The sequence below is a fragment of the Empidonax traillii genome, unplaced genomic scaffold (assembly GCF_003031625.1).
Source record: "Empidonax traillii isolate 1590-97213 ecotype Southwest subspecies unplaced genomic scaffold, ASM303162v1 scaffold691:size399616, whole genome shotgun sequence".
Classification (NCBI taxonomy): Eukaryota; Metazoa; Chordata; class Aves; order Passeriformes; family Tyrannidae; genus Empidonax; species Empidonax traillii.
The window spans coordinates 125,436-149,135 of record NW_020955884.1 but is presented as its reverse complement, the minus strand read 5'-3'; the positions used below and the strand labels follow the sequence as shown (position 1 = coordinate 149,135).

Genomic DNA, 23,700 nt, shown 5'->3' with positions numbered 1-23,700 from the left:
GGGTGGGATGAGGTGATCTGTAAGGTCCCTTCCAACCCAAACCACTCTTTTAGAGTATTCCACGTGTCAGCCTTTGCCTAATGAACTAGTGAAGTTAAAAGAAGTGTTGTTCTCTTCTGCTTGCTGTGTTTGCAGGATGTACTTTCTGAGTGAATATTCTGTATTTGGAATGACAGGTTTGTAACTCTGCTTGATTTGGGTGATGTCTGACTTGTGTCATGCAGTTATTGAGACTTTGGGCCATTTTGGATGTGGAGTCGATGATTCTGGAGGTTTTTTCCAGCCTAAATGGTTCTATGGATCTGCTGTGCAGCCATTGCACTGAGCTGCACTGAGGCCTCATTCTGCGTCCAGAGTCACCACTGCAACTTGATTTAGACTTTACAAGTTTTGAGGTTCTTAGTGTATTGGTAATTTAAGCCTCTGTAAGAACTTTCTGTGGTGTTTTGTGACAGAGCTTGCCAATCCTTCCAAGGGTTCCTTTTGGAGATAGCTCCCAGTTGGCAAGTAAGACTTGAGGGAACAGCTGGAGCTGTGCCAGGGCAGGCTCGGGTTGGATCTCAGGGAAAGGTTCTTCCCCCAGAGGCTGGTTGGCACTGAACAGGCTCCTCAGGGCAGTGGGCACAGCCCCAAGGCTGCCAGAGCTGCACGAGGGTTTGGACAACACTCTGAGGGACAGGGGGGATGGTTGGGGTGTCTGTGCAGGGCCAGGAGCTGGACTGGATGGTCCTTGTGGGTCCCTCCCAGCTCAGGATAGTCTGTGATAAAACACTTCTTCCAGTGTCCTCTCACTTTTGTCCCTCCTGAGCACTTTGAAGGGCTGTGTTCCCCCGTGTTCCCCTGTGTTCCCCCGCGTTCCCCCGCGTTCCCCCATGTTCCCCATGTCCCCCATGTTCCCCGTGTCCCCCCGTGTTCCCTCGTGTCCCCCCGTGTTCCCTCGTGTCCCCTGTGTCCCCCGTGTCCCCCGTGTCCCCCGTGTCCCCCGTGTTCCCCTGTGTTCCCCCGTGTTCCCCTGTGTTCCCCCGTGTTCCCCTGTGTTCCCCTCGCTGCTCAAATGGCCTTGCTTGGGTTGCACCTCGAGGCCACGGGGTGAGGATGAAGGACAGTGGAGCTGGTGGAGGCTGTGAAGGCAAGGACAGCTTTTCAGGCAGGCAGGTCACTCGTGCTGGTGGCACAGCTCCTGATGCAGGTGCCGTGTCCCAGGGCAGCTCTTTGCTGGGCTCTGGCAGAGGGCAGCTGGAGCCCTGGTGGGATCCTGCAGGAAGCTTGGCCAAGGGCTCTGGCTGCCTGAGGGGGAACAAGGCCAAGTTCTCATCCCAGCCCACCTGATGGGCTGTTATAGCTTAGCTGCAGTAGTGTTGCTTTTCAGATCTTTATTTTATAGGGGGAAAAAAAGCCTTTCCAAAGGGTTTACTGCTTTAGATTGAAAAACCTAATCCCTCAGCTGCTGGGAGTAATGGAGCCAGTGGGGTTGTATGGAAAAACCCTACTCAGTGATGTGCTTTCAGTTGTCAGGGGATACATCTGAAGGAAAACAATGTGGAGGGAGCTTTATTACAGGTGCTGGCTTTAAAGGCTGCCCGAAGGACAATGGTGCCAGCTGGAGTGGGAGCAGTGGGATCACGGCAGGATGAGGTGTGGGAAGGAGCGATGAGTCCTTACAGCAGCTCTTCTGATCACACTGTAGTATTTTTGTACATGACATGCACAGATAAATGACTCAGCCATACAAAAAAAACCCCTAAGACAGTTTAATGTTCTAGGAAAGGTTTTGTGTGATCTCTTGGGTGGCTTTCAAACAAATTAAACCCTGCACTTAGCAAAAGGCACTTGTAAACAGAGCCCCCCCAGCAAACAGGGGTGTGTTAGAGTAGACCTTAGTGATGGCTGTTGTTGAAACTGCAGTGAAATAAAACTTTGGACTGTTTAAAGCAGAAAAACGTGTAGATTATATAGAAGATAAGTGCATATTAACTTTTATAGAGGTTGGAAAGCACTGTGAGGTCTGCTGAGGCAGCACTTCCCTGTGAGCTACGGCTGCATGGAATTGGCTCTGCTGCACTTTCCTGCTTTGCCTTTCCCCTGACAGCACAATCGTGCCCCCCTTTGTCTGCAGGCACTCAGCTGATCCCTTGGAGTGGTTTGGGCACTCAGCTGGCAAAAATGTCTGTGTGTATTTGTATTTATTTCTTTCTGGCATAGCACCCTGGCCCCGCTGAGCTGGGTGGGGGCCAGTGCTGGCCCTGGGCCGGGGCAGGGGTGCCTGCCCAGAGCGGGGCAGGAATGCAGGGCACCCCTGCCAAGGCAGATGAAGGTGCACAGGCAGGAAATCACAGCCACAGGAAACCAGCTGGCTGGAGTCACACTGGATACCCTTGGGAAGGGAGCTGTTGGAGGGGCAGCTCAGTGGGACTGGGAAGTGCTCACGTACCTGCTGCTGTTGCTGACACACCCCAGGCCACTGCAGTTTGAGGTCCTGCCTTTTCTCGATAGACAAAGACATGGACAATGTCATGAATAAATCTTTTTCTGCTTTGGTTCTTTCTGGCAGCTCCTGCAAGGTACACTGGGATTGGGTATTGGGCTCACACAGGGATTTTCCAGCCAGAGGTATACAGTTCTTTTTCTGGGAAGAGATGTGGCACCTCTTCTTTTCTTTTTTTTTCCTTTTCTTTATTTTTTTCCATAGGTAAAGGTACAAAGGCAGTATGTGTGTTCTGTCCAGAAAGGCCTCCTCGTGTTTACCTAAAATCACAGAATCATGGAATGGTTTGGGTTGGAAGGGACCTTAAAGCCCACCCAGTGCCACCCCTGTCCTGGGCAGGGACACCTTCCACCAGCCCAGGTTGCTCTAAGCCCCGTCCAACCCGGCCTGGGACACTTCTAGGGATCCAGGGGCAGCCACAGCTTCTCTGGGCACCCTGTGCCAGAGCCTGCCCACCCTCCCAGCCAGGAATTCCTTCCCAGTATCCCATCTGACCCGCCTTGTGGCAGTGGGAAGCCATTCCCTGTGTCCTGTCCCAAGTCCCTCTCCAGCTCCCCTGGAGCCCCTTTATGTACTCAGGCTGCTGTAAGGTCTTCCCAAAGCCTTCTCTTCTCCAGGTTGAAGAGCCTCTTTCTGGAAAAATACATTATTCCTTGGTCCAGCCACATTTGTTTTGGGGTCTTTTGATCCCTTCTGATTACTAAGCAGTGAAATGTTTGGTCAAAATCAAAGGTTAAAGACAGAAGGCTTTATGTGCCTGCAAATGTTTGAGGCTCGTAGAAATTGGTCATACTGGAATGATAGAAAGTTACTAGGTTTGGATTCATGGGTTTCAGTGCTGGGGGTCTCCTTCTCAACTCTTTCTTTCTGTTCATGCTTTTAGTTTCATTTTTTTACTATCAGATGCCTTCTGATAACTTTGTGTTTGCATCATATTTTCAATTTTTTTTTTTTTTCCATCTTAGAGATTGGTCCAGTGACAATAACCACAGATCCCAAGAAATTTCAATTTGAACTCAGGGAACTTTATGTTCAGGTGAGTAACTTCTTTGTGGTTCCTTCATTTCCTTGTGCTTATCTTTCCTCTTGTGCTGAAATTGCTGCTACAAGGATTCACGAGGCTGTAGGTCACTCACCTCTGCCATTTACCTGCGCCAACTGTCCTCTTTCTGTTCTCTGCTCATCCTGATTTGTGCCCACTGCCCTGGGGAGCCTGTTCAGTGCCAACCAGCCTCTGGGGGAAGAACCTTTCCCTGAGATCCACCCTGAGCCTGCCCTGGCACAGCTCCAGCCCTGCCCTCAGGTGAAGGAAAGAAAGGGAAGAATTGGAATGGAGTTACCCTGAGTGGCAGAAAATATGTTCCTATTGTCTTGTCTTTAATCAAGAAAAATACTCCTGACCTGTGGCAAACCTTGCTGGAGTCAGCAGTGCCAGACAGGCTCTCCCTCAGACACTGGCACAGGGTGTAATCCCTGCGGGAACAGATTGCTTGAAGATTAAAAGCTGGCAGAAGGTTTGAATTCAGAGAAAACAATAGCTATTATGCTTCCCTCCTTCATGGGGAAGTTTAAACTTCCAAAATCCTTCCAGATGTTTTGTTTTCTCAATACTTATGGGCAATATGGGCAGCTGTTTCTAAAAAGTACATGATTTAGATGAAGCTTTTGGGAATTTCAAACTCTGTTTCTAAGCAAGATGTTTGAAAGTCACTGCCTAACGAAGTTTAGGTTTCTTTCTTTAATGCTGATTGATTGCATATTTCATAATTGCTTCCAAGATGTGCTCATTCAGCTAAATGAGGGCTGTCACTGACCTGGTGAAGAACCTTATCCTGGGTTACCTGTGTTTGCTCTGGATTTAACTGGGAATCATTCTTACGGACAGCATGACAAGGACTTGGACCTGGCTCCTTGGTGCCTCCATTATTTTTTAGAGTTAAAAAGATTTTTTGTGTATTCTAGCATTAAATTTTCACAATGGATATTAATTTGCATAAGCACCATACTGAAATCTTGTCTGTATAACAATCTTTAAAGTGTATTCTCAGAGTTGGAGTGTTCCACGGCCCTGGGGTACAGATGCCAAGGCACTCGTGTCAGCAGCTGTGGAAAGGGCTGATTTGAGCATTGCTCAGTGCAAAAAAGACAACTTCATGAATGACATAGTATTCTGTAAGGCTGTTGGTAGTGCTTTTTAATTTACATACTAGCTTTACCCATTCGTAGGTGTTTACAATGCCATTTCAGTAAAGAGATTTTAAATGGGGGGATAGCATAGATGAGCTCAGCTGACTCCATTTGTGTGTGCCTGTCCAAATTGAAGGGAAAATGATGCCTGCTGGGCTTTCCTCACCTCTGTCTTTCCAGAAAGCTTCACAGGGTAATTGTAACCATATTTAATTTGGAGAGAAAGGCAGGAAATATTGAATGGAAAATGTTACTATTTTTTTTTAAATGAAGGCAATACACCAGCTTCAACGGTAGGAAGGAATCCTGCCCTGTGAGGGTGGGCAGGCCCTGGCACAGGGTGCCCAGAGAAGCTGTGGCTGCCCCTGGAGCCCTGGAAGTGTCCCAGGCCAGGTTGGACGGGGCTTGGAGCAAGCTGGGCTGGTGGAAGGTGTCCCTGCCCAGGGCAGAGGTGGCACTGGATGGGCTTTAGGATCCCTTCCCACGCAAAGCATTCCATGATAATAATGATGATGATGAGTTGTAGCTCTGCCCAGTTGCCTTTTGAAAATACTCTTCTACATCAGGGGAATAAAAATAGATTCTCCCTTGAATTTCAGGCTGTCTGGAGTCTGCCACTGGCCTTTCCCGTAAAAGTAAGGCCAGGTGCAGGAAGGACTGACATAAAAAGAGCGATGACTCTTATATGACTTCTAGAAAGAATAATGGCAAAGTGCTTATTCTTTAAAAGAGATGAGAAATTTAATGATATTCCTGCTTTGAAATTGGGTTAAGAATACTGATAGATTAAACTTGTTACCAACATGAACATTTCACTGAGGACAACCAAAATTCTCTGGTATGAGGAATGGAGAGGCAGGTTTTTATTCTGGTTTTTGTGTTGGTGTGAATGTTTAACCTCAAAACATAATTTTGGATGCCAAGAATTAAAATTCAATGCAGCAACTGCATTACCTGTTTTCCTCTTCCTTCTCAGCATGTGGATATTGTATATACATGTGTGTGAAGGTGTGTTGGTGTTGAAAAGGAATTTTACATTAAATGCTGAACATGCAGAGCTCTGTTGCAGTTGACAGGGCAGGTTTCACAGTTCATACCAACTTTTTGGAAAGTTCTTTCTCCAGTATGCCAAGTTAATTTTTATGAGAGCTAAAGTCAGCTTTTATTTAAACAGTATTTTTCCCAAATTCTTCATTTAGGAAGAGAAACTGATCCTTTCCTATAAAGTTCAAGTCATGCTTGGAAGCATTTTGGTTAAACACATGCTCTGAAAAGCCTCCAGCTCTGCAGCTGCTACAGTGCAGGTCTCTGGGAGAGAGTGCCCCTGTGCTCAGGTCCTGCCCCAGTGGGAAGTCCAGGGCACATTCCTGCTGTTCTGGTGTCCAAAGGTGTTCCTGGAGCTCGGCAGTGCCGTGGGATCATCTCCCATCTGCTCGTGCTACCAGAGCAGGGACACTGCCAGGGAAGGGAGGGGTGGGAGTGGGAAATGGAGCTGCCACAAGGGCTGGAGCTGAGCAGAACGGGGAGGAGAGTGACCATGGCACCAACCACAACTCTTCCTTGGAGTTTCTCTTCCCTTTGGAATTGTCTGTGCCAGCACCTTGCAGCAACCACGCAATCCTTAGGGTAAAAAAAGGGAATAAATGATTACAAGTTAAGAAAGTATCTGTCTTGAATATCCCCAAAAAGCACCTGATCTGGCACGTTTCTTTTTTCTTAAAAAAATGCTTTGTTTTTCTTCTGCTTGTGACCAGGGTGGTGGAGACTGTCCAGAGATGAGCATTGGGGCAATAAAGATCGCTCTGGAAATTTCCCTGCCTGGTTCCTTCATCTATGTCTTTACTGATGCCAGATCCAAGGATTACAGACTGACCCACGAGGTGCTTCAGCTCATCCAGCAGAAACAGTCACAGGTACAGAGGGCTTGCATTCTGAGCTGGTTTGTGGTTTTCAGTGCCCTGTTTCTCAGTGACAGAGGGTAAAGTTCTCCTGTGTGAGGCTCAGTGAAACCTTTTCACAGAGTGAAAAAATGAACCCTTTTTTACAGAAGGGATCATAACACTGCATTCTAGGGACCTTTTTTTGTTTTCTTCTTTTTTCAAACAGAGAGTTGCCTGATCTGGTTGAAAAACAAAACCAAAAAGCCAAACTTAAAGGGCTATTCTTTTTAATGGTATAAATGGAAGAGTGCAGCTGAGTCTGATACCCGTATATGTATTCTTGGCCAGCTTACCACTTATGTGGATGTTTTTATATTGCTGTAAAATAAATACTGTGTGAAGTACAGGGCTGACAGATGAGGATCAGTGTAAAGGGGTTCTTGTCTGTTCCTTTTCTTCTTCGTTGCCTTTTCCACCAGCCCTGAGTGCAGTGATTCTGTCCTTCATGCCCAGCCCAAGCAATACATTCTTCTGTGGTCATTGCAATGTTTCCCTAACATACACCACGTGCCAAATGATGTACTCTTTGCTTTCAACCCAGGTGGTGTTTGTGCTGACTGGGGACTGTGATGACAGGGATCACATTGGCTACAAGGTCTATGAAGAAATCGCCTCGACCAGCTCTGGGCAGGTTTTTCACTTGGACAAAAAGCAAGTTAATGAGGTAATTTTGCTTGAGCTCTGCAATGTGTAGAGAAAACAGGGAAGGGGTTATCCTCTAAATCTTTAAATGACCTGAGTGTGGGTTAGGGAGCAGAAGGGGAAATTCTGAATGTCCTGGTCTTGGTATGTGCACTCTCCAACTGTTCCCTTCCTTCCTTTTTCCATTTGCTGTGTCAGGACGCAAATCCGTGACTTCCCCTGATGTTCAGGAGGTGTGCAGTGCCATCTCTAACCAGAGCCTCCCCAGCTGCCCCCTGCCTGTGCCACACAGCTTCCAGCAGGAGTGTTCTGGGCTCCAGGAAGCCCAGTGGCTTTTCTAGTCTGTCTGAGCGTTCAGTACCAGCTCTAAATGAGCTACTTGTTAGCAGGCAAAGGATTGCTAATTAGCCTGGAATGTTCCTCACATTATGAACTCTCAGGTTTCCATCCTTCACCCAGTAATGGTGGTAACTTTTAACTGAGGCTATTGTTGCAATTCTTGCCACCTCTGCTGGTAACTGAGGTTCCTGACCCACAGCCATGAAGGACTATTTTCTTTGAGAACTCCAGTAAGTCAGAAATGAAATTTCAAAAGTGCATGAAAAAACAATTTGGAGAGAGATGAAAACACATGATAGTTATCAGGAGAGCTGGAATTGTTTATAAATGTTGTAAACATTCCCCTTTGAATTCCCAGTGTAGGCAACGACTAGGTGAGGTGTTTTAATAAAAATTTACTCTGGTTTGTTCCTTTATCTTGCTTCCCTAGAATTTGGATAGTGGCAGATGTTGGAGATAAATTGCAGTTTTCTATTGTTGTTGCCTCGAAAAACTGATCTTCTTGGGAGTGATAAAAGCTGTTGGCAGTGATGTGAAGGTGATCAAAAGGAGGAGCTTCCCAGAGGATTTAGATAGGTTAGAAGTCAGAGGTAAAAGAAATCAGCTGTTGGGGATGTGCAGTTTCTGACCTGAATTTTGGTATTATTTATGTGTGAAGGGTAAAACTTGTTTCTGTGACACTCCCTGAGATCCCCTTTTATGGGAGGGATTGTGATGGAACTGGATGGTGTATAAAGTCCCTTCCAACCCAACCCATGCTGTGATACTCTGCCAATGGGAAATGCTCTTGGCTGGGACTGAAGTTCTAGGATAAAGCTTTTATTTGATTGTTTTGGTTTTGTTTTCTTCTGCTTTTGGGAGGTAGAAGTGAGCAGAAAAAGCCACTTGTCTTAAGCACTGTGAGAGATTGCCTAAGGTGAAAAAACCCCACTAAATCCCTTTCAGAAGTTTTCCATAAAAACTGCCAAACAATTTGCAGTAAAACCAAACCCCAAAGCCTCTGAAATAATTTCCAAAGCAGTGTTGGAAACACTGCTGAATGTGATGACCTGAACCGGTCAGTGTGGATAGATCTGGGATGTCCCAAGGACTGAGCTAGTGAGTGGTCTTATTCCATTTCTTTTGGTATAGAAAAACTTGGTTTTTCTTACTTTATTTTCTTCTTGTAAGAAGGAAAAGTTTCCCTTAGACTGCTTAAAAGTAAAGCTTTCCTCCTGATTTTTAATGTGAGTAGAAATCCTGTAGAGGAGACTGAAGCCATGGCACTTCCACTCTGGGGGAAGAAGAGGGTGTTGTTGAGTGATTTGAAAAGTGGATGAGACTAGATGGGGAAAAAAGAGTTTGGAATTTGGGTCAGAAGCCTGTGACTAACAGTGGTTATGGGAGTAAGAGGAGGTTGGGAGGGCACTGAAGACAAGATGGGTTACAGAAGGTTTAAAAATGTAAAAGGCCCCTCATTGCTCCTCAAGAGTAAAATGAAGGGGACAGAGTCAAAAGCTCCACGTTACAGCTTAGGGTGAAGGGTTTGGCCACCTCTTCTCCCCCATCCCAAACAGGCATTATCCTTCCTCGTGGCAAAGAGGAGGACTGGTTTGATGGGAGAGGCAGCTGCATGCTTTACTCAAAGGGATAAACAAGCCCTTGCAGCTGGCCCTTCTCTGTTTCCCATGGAGCTCGGAGGCTCGGCAGGAAGGAGCTGTGCTCACGGACACAGTCATCACCCAACTGCAGCAGGGCTGGCACAGCAGCTGGAGGCTGGCTCAGTTCTTTGGTCCCTAACTCAGAAGAGCTTGGGATTCAACACTGAAACTTTTCAGTTGCCCGTTTTTTAAACATGTCATATCATATACATCGTTTATGCTTTGTTTTCACAGTGTAATCTTCACTCGCCTGTCTCAGTCCTACTCTTTGACATGCATTTAAAAGCATTATTAGAATATATAATTTTGGGGTGTATGAACCTACATTTACTTAAGCAATGAAACAGTTAACTTGAAATGCTGTTGCTTTGACTGCTTGAGAAATATTCTTGAGTCCCAGAATAAACAGATGGGAATAGAGACCACACTCCGTAGACTTTCCAGGTTTCAGCATGCATTCCAAGGAATGACCTGACAGCAGGGCAGGTTGCGAGAGCAAATTCTCTGGAGAAATGTTATAAATTATTGCCGTATTTGCCCTTCCCCCTCTAATAATCCTCAAGTCACATTTTGGCAAAACAACAAAAGCCGCTGTTGTTTTGGGGGCTTTCTCTAAGGATCCCAAAGGAAAAAAAAAAACCTACTTCCAAAGCAGTGTTACAGCAGTATTGCAAACCTCTTTGGAATGATGGTTGGGAAATGGATCTCCCAGAACTGCCTATTGAACTTTGGAGAAAGATTTTGCTACAAAAGCAAGTTGCTGCCAGACTTCAGACAGCTGGGCCGTTCTGTTGCCTCCCATTTTCAGTTTTGATCTTGAAGAAACTCTCAACAACTGAAGTTCATATGGGTTCATTAAATTTTACAATACATTTAAAAACTTACCTGTGGAGTTGAGATCCTGGAATTCCGTGGAAACTTTCCCATCTGCCTAGTACAAAAAGGCGTCGTACTCATCTCAACATATGTGAGGAGAACATGGAAGTTTCTTTTGGGAGCATTTTTGGACCCAGATGTATAATTTCTAAAGGTAAAACTGCAGTGCGTTGGACATGCCTTCCAAAGCCTTGTTCCGCTCTAGTCCCAGCTCTGGGCTGTGCCTGACAGTGATTTGTGTGAGGTGTGTGAGGGGAGAAGGAACCCAAGAAGTCCCCAGATGACAATTGCTCAGTACACCTGGGTGAGGGACATTTCCTTCTTGCTTCATGCAGCTATAGTTGATGACCACAAACACCCACAGATTTGTATCCCTAATTCCTTCCTAAAGTGTACCTGTGGATGTCATGTGGAGATGTATCCAGGTCTGCTTGTGTATCCCTGTAAGCCTCACACTCAGCATGGCTTTGGTAGTATCTGGTATTAAAACTGCATTTCCTACAAGTATTAATATTTTAAAAAATGAATTAACATGGAATCTCTACAAGGCAGTATAGACAGTATTTCAGCAGAAAATATTTCAACAGCAAATGCTTTTGACAGTATAATAACAACTGTTACTTTCTCTTTTAGGTGTTAAAATGGGTTGAAGAAGCAGTCCAAGCCTCCAAAGTGCATCTCCTGTCTACAGACCATTTGTCCATGGCTGTAAATATTTGGCAGATCCCTTTTGATCCCAGTCTGAAAGAGGTCACAGTGTCCTTGAGTGGTCCTTCACCAGCAATCGAGATTCACGATCCTTTAGGTGAAGCAGGTTATGCCTCCTTTTGTGACAGCAAAAAAAGGAAATGAATAAGCACTTCTGACATTTTATTTTTTCCCAATATTCCATTTGTTTGGCTGGAAGAAAACTGGAAACCTTCCCTATTCTGTTCACTTTGTCTCACCTCCATCTTCTTTCTTACAATTTGTCCTTGTATTCCAAGTTTATGGACACATTTGCGTTTCATCTGTTTCTGTATTTAGGGTTTATAGGTGATGGTTTGGTTTACTGGGGAAAGGCAAACCAAGGCCTGGATTCTTTGCACTACAGTAACATTCAGAATCAAACCCTGTGTCCTGTGCCCACCTCCAGCTGAGCAGTGAGAGATTTGGAGCTAATTTGTCACTGAAGATCTTTTGAACAAATCTGTTGCTCATTGTTATGTTGATGCCTTGGGAACCTGGAACAGCACTCCAGAAATAAATTCAGATCATACTTTGTATTCTCTGGATGACTTCTGCCTGAGGATATAACCTAATTTTTAGCATCTTGGAAATATTTTATGCCCAGGATGTGTTCTCTGCAATGGGATCTGGTCTGTCCTACCCTGAGGAATTCTGCTGTGTTTAGAGAAGAGATTAGCTCAGTGTGTCTCTTCAGGCCATGACAGCACACAGTCCTGGGTGCAGCTGTCAGGCTCAGCTGAGGCTGTGACCCCATCTCTGTTTTCCTATCACCTGAATCCATGGAGTTTCACCCAAATTAGTCGAGGCATGTCTAATAAAGTCTTAGAAATGGGCACTGGGACAACCCCTTGTCCACCTTTCTCTTTAGTGCTGTGAAAGAGCCAGGGGGTTTTCCTGCTCTTGGTACTTCAGAATCAGCCTTGGGGCAGCAAAATGCCTCTGTAAAGAACCAGTGCCTGAACCATTCATCTGTAAATGAGCGTTCTTAGCATTCTGGCACAGAACCACAGGGTGTTTAGACTGGTATAAATGCCATTGACTGCTAAGTAGTGACTAAGCCAAGTATCAACAATACATTGGTCCAGCACAACAATGTTGTATTTGCTGTGTTTTCTTTAGGCGGTGCTGCACCTACTCAGTACTGCATTTCCTCTCTTTGTTTTAGGCAAGCGGCTCAGTAAAGGATCAGGGCTGAACGAACTGCTGAATATCCACAACTCTGCTAAGGTAGTGAATGTCAAAGATCCAGAGCCTGGAACGTGGACAATTAAGGTAAAGTTATTGCAGAACTCCTGAATTACTGTCCTGGAGCTTGTAATGATTTGCTATGTTATTTATTATTTTGTTCTCTGACTCTATATACTATAGAGTCATTTTTGGAGGTGAAGTCACCCGTGTGAGGTACCTTTACAGCCAGTGCTGAATGGACCCTGCTGTGCATTGTCCCTGCCCTGAGCACAGGGGTGGTTTGAAAAGAATCATTAATTCCCATCCAGCCCTGTGGGAAGCTATTGATCCTGCTGCAGAACTGGAGCTACAAAAGCATGCTAAGCTCAGCAGCTCTGGGGAGAGTTGTCTGAATGTCTGTCTAGGACAGGGGGCTTATAAAACGCAGGAAGAGGGACTTTTTATACGGGGAGATAGTGATGGGACAATGGGGAATGGTGTGAAACTGCCAGAGGGCAGGGTTAGATGGGGAATTGGGAAGGGATTGTGCCCTGTGAGGGTGGGCAGGCCCTGGCACAGGGTGCCCAGAGAAGCTGTGGCTGCCCCTGGATCCCTGGGAGTGTCCAAGGCCAGGCTGGACGGGGCTTGGAGCAACCTGGGCTGGTGGAAGGTGCCCCTGCCCAGGGCAGGGAGTGGCACTGGATGGGCTTTAAGGTCCCTTCCAACCCAAACCACTCTGGGATTCTATGACCAGAAGTGCTGAAAAACCTGGTATAGAGACAACCTGGTGGGTTGTTAAAAATAACAAAGAAATAGGTTTGTGTCCTGCTGGACTTGGTAACATCAGCCACGTCGGGTACTGAGAAACCTTTCCCTCCAGTCAGTATTCACCTCTGTCCTTGCTGCAGGTTTTAGGGTCAGTCATCAGCCCCAGCCAGGGCAGCAGCTGCTCCTGCAGGCAGGGCTTGGCAGTTTCTTGGGCTTGGGATTTTTTTGGGTTTGTTTTCCTAAGCTCAGCATAATGCTGTCTCCAGCTCTGGCGAGAAGAGAACATACCAATTGATTTGGCTTTAAAAAAGTGAAAAGGAGAAAAATGTCTTGAACATATAGTAGAAATATTTGAATTTAACTTTGATGAGCCAGCCAGGCCATACATTTCTTTATAGATACCTGCATTGGGGCCAATGATTTCTGTGTTGTTTGCAAGACAAGAACACATCTGTGACAAATAAGTGTTTGCTCTTTTGATTGTGATCCAGTCTGGGAGGGGAAACACTAATGTGCAATACCAGTGATCCATATTAAACTACAAGTAATGAAAATACACTTGATGAAGACACTAATTGGAAAGCAATCCTTTGGGATGAAACTAATTCCTGGTGTTTGCCTAAGGCCCCCAGCTCCTGGGCATGACAGTGGTAGATGAGTTAATGGTTATTAGTAAATGGTAAAATTTTACAAGGTTATTCTGGCCTAAAACTCACAAATATCCAAAGGTCTGAGTAATTCGTGAAGAGAAATGATTTCCCAATGTATCTTCTATGGGTTGTTTACTCTCTATGTTTACTTCAGTCACTGGCTCGGTTTATTTACACAAAGATTTTAAGGCTGTGACTGAAGACCTAAGCTTTGTGAGAAGTTTATTCACACCATAAATTCCTTCTACACTGAACTATAAAAAGAAAACTTTATCACGGAGTTTGTCTAATGAAATTTTAACTGGCAGTTAACACTTGATAGCAGGACTTGCTTGGCACAATTAGGTATTTCTTTGTATTGTTAACAGCTGGTTCATACAAAAACACTTCAGTGGTGCTCTGGCTGAGGTGAAAGGGTAACCAAATAGAAGGAAATTGGTTGTTTAAATCAGATAGAGGTTGATTTGTCACAGTGTGTAATGCCTGTCCCTGGGCTGTTGGTTGTAAGAAACAACTGCTGAATTTGCTCTTCACGTGCAGCAGTGTCAAAGGGGGGCACTGAACTCCAGGAATTGGGTACCTGGGAATGGATCAGGCACTGCTCTCTAGGGAAGGCTCAGTGGAAGCTTCCATACGCCTGAAGGGTGTGGAAGCAGGTGAGGTGGGTTCCTGCACACCTTTGGCAAGGAGCAGTTTTCCTTTTCCTTCTCTGCACAGAACCATAGAAAATAACTGACAATTACTCACACTAAAGCAGCTGTACCCTCCAACAACCTAAAATTCGGGCTTTTCAGGGGTGGGTGGAGGGGTGGGGGTTTTTGGTGATTTGGTTTTTGCTGATGACAAGGTGGAGACCAGTGGTGAGAGGTACCTGTGCATCCCCTGCTTTCCAGCTGAGCTCCTGGCTGGGGAAGAGAAACATATTTAATATACTGATTTTTTCCTGTGCAGTTCTGAATCATTTACCCCTTCCTAGCAGGCTTTGTAATGGTCAGATGCTGACTCCCAGTCGTTGTCGTTCTTGTGTGTTTGTGATTTATTTCCAAGACAAAACTGGCTCTTTTTGTGGCCCCACAGTTGTAGGTCCCAGCATCTGAAAGTGAGGCTTTGTGAAAGGTGGTTTTTGCTTACAGCCTCAGACACAAGCCTCCTTTCTGTCTTGTTTTTGAGGAGTGCTGGAGCCTATCCCCTGAGCTCAGGGGATGGCTCAGGAGCTGTTCCTGCAGTTCCTGAAATGCTAACCCCCAGGTGTTTCCCTGTGGTTTTGCAGACCTCAAGCAGTGGGAGGCACTCTGTCCGGATCACAGGGCTCAGCACCATCGACTTCCGAGCTGGCTTCTCCAGGAAGCCAACGCTGGACTTCAGAAAGACATCCAGCAGACCCGTGCAAGGTTTGCTTCCACTTTAGTCCATCCTAAAGAATTTCCTGCCCCCCAAAGCAAGTACAACTCTCTGATGAGCTTTGTGATAACTCTGGGGGTGCTGTTGGTTGGTTCTTGGGGGCCTTGGATCTCTGAGAGCAGCCAAAGTTCCTGTTTTACCAGACTGTGTTATTTTTTTGTATTAACTTGGTTTTTTAAAGTCACACAAATCCAGGTATTTTTAGCTGTGAAATGTCTCAAAATTGCAGGGCTGTTTCTGTTACTTTTGGAGCTTCAGAAAAGCTCCGTAGCCCTAGGGCAGGGTGAGGAGTTAATAAAGGAGCTGCTATTTCAGAAACACCTGTTGGAAATCAGTAATTTAACCCCTAAGCCAGCTGGGTCCCATGAGAGTTAATGAGCAGAGCACAGCTTAGCACAGTTTAGCTTTTCCCTGCTCAGTCACTGAGGGCTGGAGCTGAATGCAGCATTCATGGGGTGGCGAGCCATAGAGATGGAATTTAATCTTCCATGCTTTGATTATTTATTTTCTTTAGCACTTAAAATAGCATGTTTCTGTTTTTCTAGGGATTCCTACTTTTGTGCTGCTAAATACCACAGGGATCCTGCTTCCAGCCAGAGTAGACCGACTGGAACTCCTGAGCATTACAGGGGAACTCCTCAAGACCTTGCCTGTGAAATACTACCCTGACAGAAAGCCCTACGGACTCTGGAATGTTTCTGACTTCATTCCCCCAGATGAAGCTTTTTTTGTCAAAATAACGGGCTATGACAAGGATGATTATCTTTTCCAGAGGGTTTCAAGTGTCTCATTTTCTAGCATTACTCCTGGTAAGAGATTTTAACTTGAATTGAATGTCTATTTGTCATATCTGAATCAGTTAAAATTGATATCTTGTATGTTTTTATAACTTGTACAAGTACTTCCTCTGCTTTTTGCTCCCCAAGTCCTGTCTCTGTATCATGATGGGCAAGTTAATGTTGTTATAAATTTATCAGAAATTGAATTTCCCTTTAATAAAAGGAAAGACAGGATAGATATAGGAAGCTGTTAATATACTTTTTGGGGAATGTTTTCTTTCTTCAGATGCTCCAAAAGTTACAATGCCCATGAGGACTCCAGGGTATTATTTACAGCCAGGCTCTGTTCCTTGCCATGTAGAAAGTCTTATACCTTTTACTCAGCATTTCACTCGAAATGGAGCAAAACTGGGAGTGGATCACTTCTTCAAGTAAGTATTAACTTTTTTTCCCCTCAATACTGTTTTATTTCATATTTATAGCTTGTGGTTTCTATTTATCATTTCCTGTTATATATTGCTTATATCCTACTACTTCCAATCCGTTATTTTTGGTGATATTCCTTAGGGAGGCTGTATTTTATGGAAATATTTATAATACTTAAGTATATAGATATCTGTACATGATACACAAAGGAGGGTGTACACTCTGTACCTTTGATGAGATTATATGGTTCTGGCCAAAATCCTCCTCAAATGTGGGCTCCTAAATGATGATAAACTGAGTCTAAAAGTCTAGAAGGCAAATGCTTTTAATTTCTATTGTTAATTTAGATTAAAAGTAACGTAAAATAGACTGGTAGCTAGCTTTTGTTCCTGAAACACGCCCCCCACTCTGCTCCCAGTGACACGGAGGTGACCATGCAACACACTGATTTGTCTGATTTTTAATGCCTTTCATGGATGCCCTAGAAGTCCCGTGACCTACTCTAGGAAACTTTCCTCTTCAGAAAATCTTTCAAAGTAGGAGAATTGATCCTGAATGTACCAGAAAGCTCTTCAGATTTCTGTGTAGAAAAAGGACTGCATGCCTTTTCTCTGTAGAGTGAACTCCTACTACTAGAAATCAGAAGTTAATTAAACTACTCATAAAGTCCACCCTGTAATTGTGGTTGTTGGAAGCCAAAGGGAAGTGTGCCCTAGCAAAGTGTCTCGTTTAGCCTGGAGCACCCTGGGAGAAGACATTCCATAGCAGGCACCTGGTTCCCCAGCTCGTCCATCCCGCAGCTCCCCTGGGCACTGGCAAGTGGTTTGGTTTTTAATGAGGTGCCATTGACACGTGGTGGAGCCTGGCACATACTTCAGTAGCTGTGTAATGTTTTCCTTCCTCAGTTATCAAACCACACACTTCTCCTTGTTTTCCACACATCCAGCACCCCTTGATTGGGCTGCATTTTTCATTTTCCTCTTACAGACTGGGTGAATGAGCAGATCATCCGAGTTAATTTAACAAAATATATCTCAAGCCAAATATTGTTGATCTCAGTTGAGTTGGATCTAATTCAGTTTGACTTGTCTGCATTTTACAAGTAAAGTCCTATATAGGATTTGTTCAGCTTAGCAGTTTAATGCAGATTTGAACTTTACTATTGCTCATCACTGAATGACTGTTTTGGTGACAGGATGTCATCTTTACTCAAAATTTTAAAACATTTTTTTCATAAACTAAGCTCTTTACAAGCTGAACATTATATTTCTATCAGTTGTCTATGTGAAAATACCAGCTACAATAATAATTCCTAATTTTAAATGAGTAACATGTTTAGGAAGAAGAAACTTCTGTAAAATTGCAACAGCTTTGCTTTTCTAGATTTCTGCATCCTGTGGGGGTGTAATAAGAAAATGAGGCTGATTTAGGGGAGACCAAGAGCAGTAGCTAAGCACCTCATTCCAGTAGAAATCACTGAGAACTGAGCACTAAAGTCCTTTACAATCTGTTCTGTATTATAAATGGAAGATCCCACCAACTCTGCAAAGGTCAGAATCAGCAAAAATAATGCTTGAAATTCTGACAAGAAAGGCAATTAATTTAGTTAATTAATATCTTTGTATTTTCCCAACTGACCAAATAAACAGCTCAGTCAGCAAATGGCATCTGTAGTAGGTGATCTGGGTAAGTTATGACTTGGTGCTGAAAGGTGCTGCCTTATCCCACAGCATGTGTTGCAAGAGTTGTGTGCAGTCACTGCTTGTTGCAGTTGGTGCCCCGAGGTGTGTGTTAGTCAGTGCTCGCCTTTGGTTTGATTTTTCCCTGACACACCAGCACAGCTCTTGGTTTTGCCAGGCTGTTCCACTCGGGACAGGTTTCCCTTTGTGCTTCTGCTCTCAAGGTTTGCATGTGTGACATCCGGTGTAAACACAAGTCGGGAGGGAGGAGGAGCAGCATTGCTTAACCTCACTTGTAATATGCTTTCCATGAAGAGGAGTTTCTCCCTTCTGATTTGGAAGAAACACTACCTTTTTCTTTGGTGTTGGCCCTCGCTGCCCTGTCCCTGTGCCAGCATTGCCCTGGGGAATGTCCCAGATTTGATGTGTGATATGTTGGGTTATCTAGAGGAGGGATGAGGTAAGAGGGAACCGGTGAGGAACCATTTAAGATCACCATACACTGTTTTGTTTGTGGTGGAGCTGGATTGTCTGTGTGATGGTGCTGCAGACTGAACTTCCACACATAGTCCAAGTCTCTTGTTCCTTCTGCATGCTTTAAGGGCTGATAAATCAATCCATTCAGGCAAACAAAGGGGTCACTAGTGAAGTGTTTTCCTGTAATGTGGCAATCACTTGCCAGAGCTCTCATGGCTATTTTGGTGCTTATCCGTGTTGTTTATGTGCCATAGCAACAGCCTGCAGGGAGCACTGGTCACTGCAGAACCACTGCTTGGCTCATTTATGTCATTGTCTGTGTGTCTGCAGCACCAGGAGTTCACAGCATGGGTGTGAATCGTGAGAAGCTGTGGGAGTGTTCTGAGGCTGTGTCACCACCAGTCAATGTAGTTGCACTCTTATTCTCCTCTTTCTTTCACATTTCATGTGATAGCAACGTGGTGTAACTGCCCAACAGCTCTGTCCCTGCTGGGATTTAGGGAAAACCAGCAGGTGTTTCTCTGGATTGCTGAACCTGTGAGTTTGGGGAGCTCAGGGGGAGGATGGACCCTTACTACCCATGCTAGTAAGAGCCACGTGTTTGGTACCGTGTACTGGCCGTGCTTAGGAATTGTTGGCATTGAGGGAAGAGGTGTCAGATGGTAAATAGAAGAGTCTGAGCAGCTGAGAGAATGACAGCAAATACAGAGGGCTTGGGGTCTGGGTGACAGTTGCTGACACATTAAAGACTTTTTATAAGAAGCCTGACAATGTATATATGATCTCTCTACCTAAAATCCATGCAGCTTGACCCAGTGTGAGTCATCAGAGTCTCTTTTGCCTCTTAATTACTGTGAAATTCCCCTGTGTCTGCATTGAGGAAGCCAAGCTCATGGTTGCCTCGGTTCCTTCAGCATTTACTGAGTTTGCCCTTCTCCTCCTCCAGGGAGTCCTCCAGTATGAGCTGGGACATTGCCCAGGTGGCCATGTCTGACGAGGGATTTTACGAGTGCGTGGCCTCCAGCAGCGCGGGGACGGGCCGGGCACAGACCTTCCTGGACGTGTCAGGTGGGTCGTGGGGCACCCTCCTGCTGGCAGCGCCTCCGAGAGCAGCCAACGAAGCACACACCCAGTCTGAGTGTGTTTTTAATTCACGTGTTTGTTTCTCACCCGTGTCCTCGAGCGGGCGGATGTTTACTCACAAACCCGTCTGAAATACCAGCACTAGATGTGTTTGGTGAGTGCCCACTGTCAGTTGGACTTGCAGAGTAGATGTGACCTGCAGAAGCAGAAACTGAAGTCTTAAATTTTAATTGTTCTCATTTTGCCTCAATTTGTACCGATTATGTGTTTGCTTGATTGTATGTGTGTGTTATCTAACAGGGAATTACAAAAGCTGTGTTCACATTTCTGCCTTTTCAAAAAAAACAAAATTCAGTAAATTGTTGGAAATCTCATTTATTACCTTGGAATCTTTTAAAAGTGAATAAACAGGAGGAAGGAAGTAAAATTAAATGAGGAATAATTTGGCCCTATCATGATATGATGATATTTGGTCAAAGATTGGGCTTGGTGATCTTGGAGGTCTTTTCCATCCTTTATGATTCTGTGAATCGAGCTAATCCCAAAGATAATTTTGAATAAACATCAGTATTTGGTTGCTAGCCAGTCATTATCTACCCAGTAGATACTTTAAATCACTTTAAAAAAAGCAAACACTAAAATGTTCCTAACACCATAAAAATCTCAATTTAAAGGACAGTTAGTTATAAATCTGTTCATTCACTAGTATGAGTTGGTGTCCTTGTGTGCTCAAGCAGTTTCCAAGCAGAAAGCACAGATATTTCACTTGCTGAGGGAGAGGGGTTTTCCCTTCCAGAAGTTAATGACCTGGTAGACTTGGGGCACTAAAATTGTCCTGAATAAAGTTAACCTTTTACTCTGTCAGAGGAGTTTAGTTTAAATAACTGCCAGCCAAGATGCTCCCCAAGCACAGATACATAAACCCAGGAGACAGTGGGAATCTTCTCCAGGAGGGAGACTTGCAGGAAGGATTAAGAAGAAAAGCAGATTTATGCCTGTGGTTGAGGGGATGAAAACCCTGCCCATAACAGAGCAAATGCTGTTGCTTTATTTTTCACTGTTGCAATGCAGTTTGGGGGAACTGATAAATAATTTCTGTTCTGTAACTAAAGTCTACATTCTATAGCCTTGTGCTGGTGCTGATCAGAGGAGGGTCATGCAGAAGTGTAAGTTATTCCTAGACTGGAACTGCATGTGGCATTGACAGTGGCAGTGGGGGTGGCAGAGCTCAGCCAGCAATGTGAATTCAGCCTTAGGGTTTCACATCACAGCTTGAAATCTGTTACCTTGTCTTCTGTCTCCTTGTGGTGTCTGCTTCAGGTGAGTTAACCTGCACTTACAGCATCCCAGAATGGTTCTGGTGGGAAGGGACCTCAGCTCATTCATTCCACCACGGGCAGGGATACCTTCCACCAGCCCCATCCAACCTGGCCTGGGACACTCCCAGGGATCCAGGGGCAGCCACAGCTTCTCTGGGCACCCTGTGCCAGGGCCTGCCCACCCTTACAGCCAAGAATTCCTTCCCAATCTCCCATCTCTCCCTGCCCTCTGGCAGTGGGAAGCCATTCCCTGTGTCCTGTCCCTCCATGCCTTGTCCCCAGTCCCTCTCCAGCTCTCCTGGAGCCCCTTTAGGCCCTGCCAGGGGCTCTCAGGTTTCCCTGGATCCTTCTCTTCTCCAGGTGAGCCCCCCCAGCTCTCCCAGCCTGGCTCCAGAGCAGAGGGGCTCCAGCCCTGGGATCACCTCAGTGGCCTCCTCTGGACTTGTTCCAGCAGGTTTGAATATTATGAATTATATAGAACCATAAAACAATTCAGGCTGGAGGGACCTTTGCAAGCCACCTATTCCAGTCCACTGTTCAAAGCAGAATTAACTTCCAAGCTTGATTGTGTTTTTCAGGAACTTGTCCAATCAGTCTTTGAATGTCCCCAGGGCTGGAGATTTCACAAGTTCCCTGGGCAGCCTTCAGTGTTTAACTACCCCCACTAGGAAAATATTTTACATGTCTAGTCAGAATTTCCCCTGCTGCATGTTGTGACCACAGATTCTCATCCTTTTTAAAAATTTTATCTCCTGTGCCTTGGGAATAATTGTGTATTCCCTAAAACCATGCCCTCAGTTGCTGAAGAGGATGGTATATAATAACCCTTCACCCTCCCTTTTCCAGGCATGGATGTTCCTCTCACTGCAGTGAGAGCAAATCCAAGGAAACCAGTGGGATACCACTGATTCTATGCAAGGCAAAGTTTGTGGTGAAACAGTGAAAATTTGGGGAGAGGAACATCCTTTTAATCACACAAAGTAGTGAGTAGAACAGACCAGTAACATCAGCGCTTACCCAAGTCCTTGCTCTAGAGCACTATTTTATATTTTGGCTGCAAAAATCCTTCAAGCACATGGGGGTATTTCTAGATGTTTGTTTCAAACTGTTGTTTGGAGGGCAAGGACTTGTGGGCATAAAGATTCTTGGTCTGGAGTTTGCAACCATCCTCATCAAAGGGAAACCTGAAAGAGAATCCTAACTTTTTTCTTGTGGTGTTGGTAGCACTTGAAAGTCGAGAGCAATAAGGGGGAAAATCCCGTATCCCCTGGTTTACAGAGCACTGAGGGATTGACTGGAACTGACTCACTGGGTAAACATGAGCAATTGGTTCTGTTTGCAACCCTGCAGAAGATTAATGCGAGGGAGATGCTTTGAAATCCCTGTGTACAAATATTTGCAAGAAAATGACTTGAAATTTCTCCTTTAAGCAAAGTAAACAATGATTTCAAGTACCCTTGGTTTACCGAGCTGACAGACAGTGTAGCACAGACGACCCAGTCTGGCAAGTGCTGTGTGAAAGGGGTTGGAGCTGGGCCAACGTCTGCTCACTTCAGGGAAACAAACACTTGAGTTTGACTTTGTTTTACTGCTGTTAAATCTTTCAAATGTCCAATGGTTCGTTAGCCCAGGCCGCACTTTAACTGCAGGGCCAGGAAGGAGTGCTGGGGGTGGCTGTGGGAGAGGCTGCTGTTGTCCAAAGGATGTGTTGCCCCACGAGATGGGGATTTCAGTCCTGTGAAATCATCTCCCTCTTCCTCCCTCATCTCCCTCTTTCCTGAGTTCATGGAACACGTTTGGAGATATGCCCGTGAGGAGCATTAGAGGACTGGTAGTTTCTCCCAGACAACCCAAACCCAGAAGTGCAGGGTAGAAACTCCATTCAGAGGCAAGTGCAGCTTTTCCTGCCTCTCCTGTCCATGGGTTAAACACAGTTCTGTGATCAGGGTGATGCTGGTGGGGGCTGTGTCTGTAGGGCAGCAGAGCTGCACTCCCAGCACATGGTGCTGTGCAGGGATCTCACACAGAGCTTGTGAACCTCATCTGAGACCCCCCCAGAGACTCCAAGGAGGGGGATTTATGGCTGTCTCTGAGCTGAGGAGTAACCTTCACCCTTAATAAATATTTTTTTTTTTATTCCCTACTATCCTTGCTTTTCTTGAGAGAATTGTGGTTTAGTGTGTGCTGATAAAGATTTGGTCTTGCTTTTACAGCTGTCTCATTTCTGCTCAAGCATCCCCCTCAGAATATTATTTATTGCAGAGCTTTCTTTGTTCAAGAACCAGTCTGTGGAAAACCAAATGGAATATATATATAATATTTTAAGGGGAATGCATAAAGTCATAGATAACTAATTTTCTTTCTTGAAATGTTGCCTTCTTGATCAGCGATATCTCAAGGAGGAACAGGATAACTGCTGCTATTTTAAGCATCTGTGGTTTCAAAGTTTACCTCCAGTACAAAATTATTGCATCTGCTTTCTTCTGAGAGCGTGACAGAAGCGTACAGATGTACAGACTTCTGTTCCACGGCTTCAGAGTGCAAAATGAAACTCGCTATTCACCCTAAATTATTAAATAACTCAGTTTATTACACTTAATATTTCAAACCCCTAAATTATTAGGTAGATAATTGAATATTAAAATATTACTTTTAAGTTGTTAACACCTTTGAAGTGGTTTATCAAGAATGCCCAGGTGAATCAGGGGCTCCCAGATCTTCTTCCCTCCTGACTTTGTTCGTTGTTCCCCGCAGAGCCCCCGCCGGTGATCCACGCCGCGGACAATGTCACGGTGCGGCCCGGGGAAGGGGCCGTCCTGTCGTGCGTGGCGCTGAGCTCGGGCCGCTACAACCTCACCTGGCAGCGGGCTGGGCGGGACCCGCGGCGGGACGAGCCGGGCCGGGTGCGCCTGCTGGCCAACCTGTCCCTGGAGCTGCGGCCGGCCCTGCCCAGCGACAGCGGCCCCTACACCTGCACGGCTGCCAACCGGGGCGGCTCTGCCACGGCCGCCCTGTTCCTCAGCGTCCAAGGTAGGTAATTCCACGGCCGCCCTGTTCCTCAGTGTCCAAGGTAATTCCACGGCTCCACCACGGCCGCCCTGTTCCTCAGCGTC

General features: G+C 45.4%; 1 protein-coding gene across 1 annotated transcript in view; it reads left to right on the top strand.

Moving 5' to 3' along the window:
- Positions 1–23,700, top strand: part of HMCN1 (hemicentin 1) — a 155,456-nt gene that overhangs the window by 22,608 nt on the left and 109,148 nt on the right. Inside the window, exons 2-11 of the mRNA XM_027899853.1 lie at positions 3,451–3,521; positions 6,427–6,585; positions 7,154–7,276; positions 10,743–10,914; positions 12,004–12,110; positions 14,694–14,814; positions 15,370–15,633; positions 15,890–16,034; positions 19,132–19,253; positions 23,342–23,617. Of these exons, the coding sequence (XP_027755654.1) occupies positions 3,451–3,521; positions 6,427–6,585; positions 7,154–7,276; positions 10,743–10,914; positions 12,004–12,110; positions 14,694–14,814; positions 15,370–15,633; positions 15,890–16,034; positions 19,132–19,253; positions 23,342–23,617 (1,560 nt within the window). The remainder of the gene's footprint in view (positions 1–3,450; positions 3,522–6,426; positions 6,586–7,153; positions 7,277–10,742; positions 10,915–12,003; positions 12,111–14,693; positions 14,815–15,369; positions 15,634–15,889; positions 16,035–19,131; positions 19,254–23,341; positions 23,618–23,700) is intronic.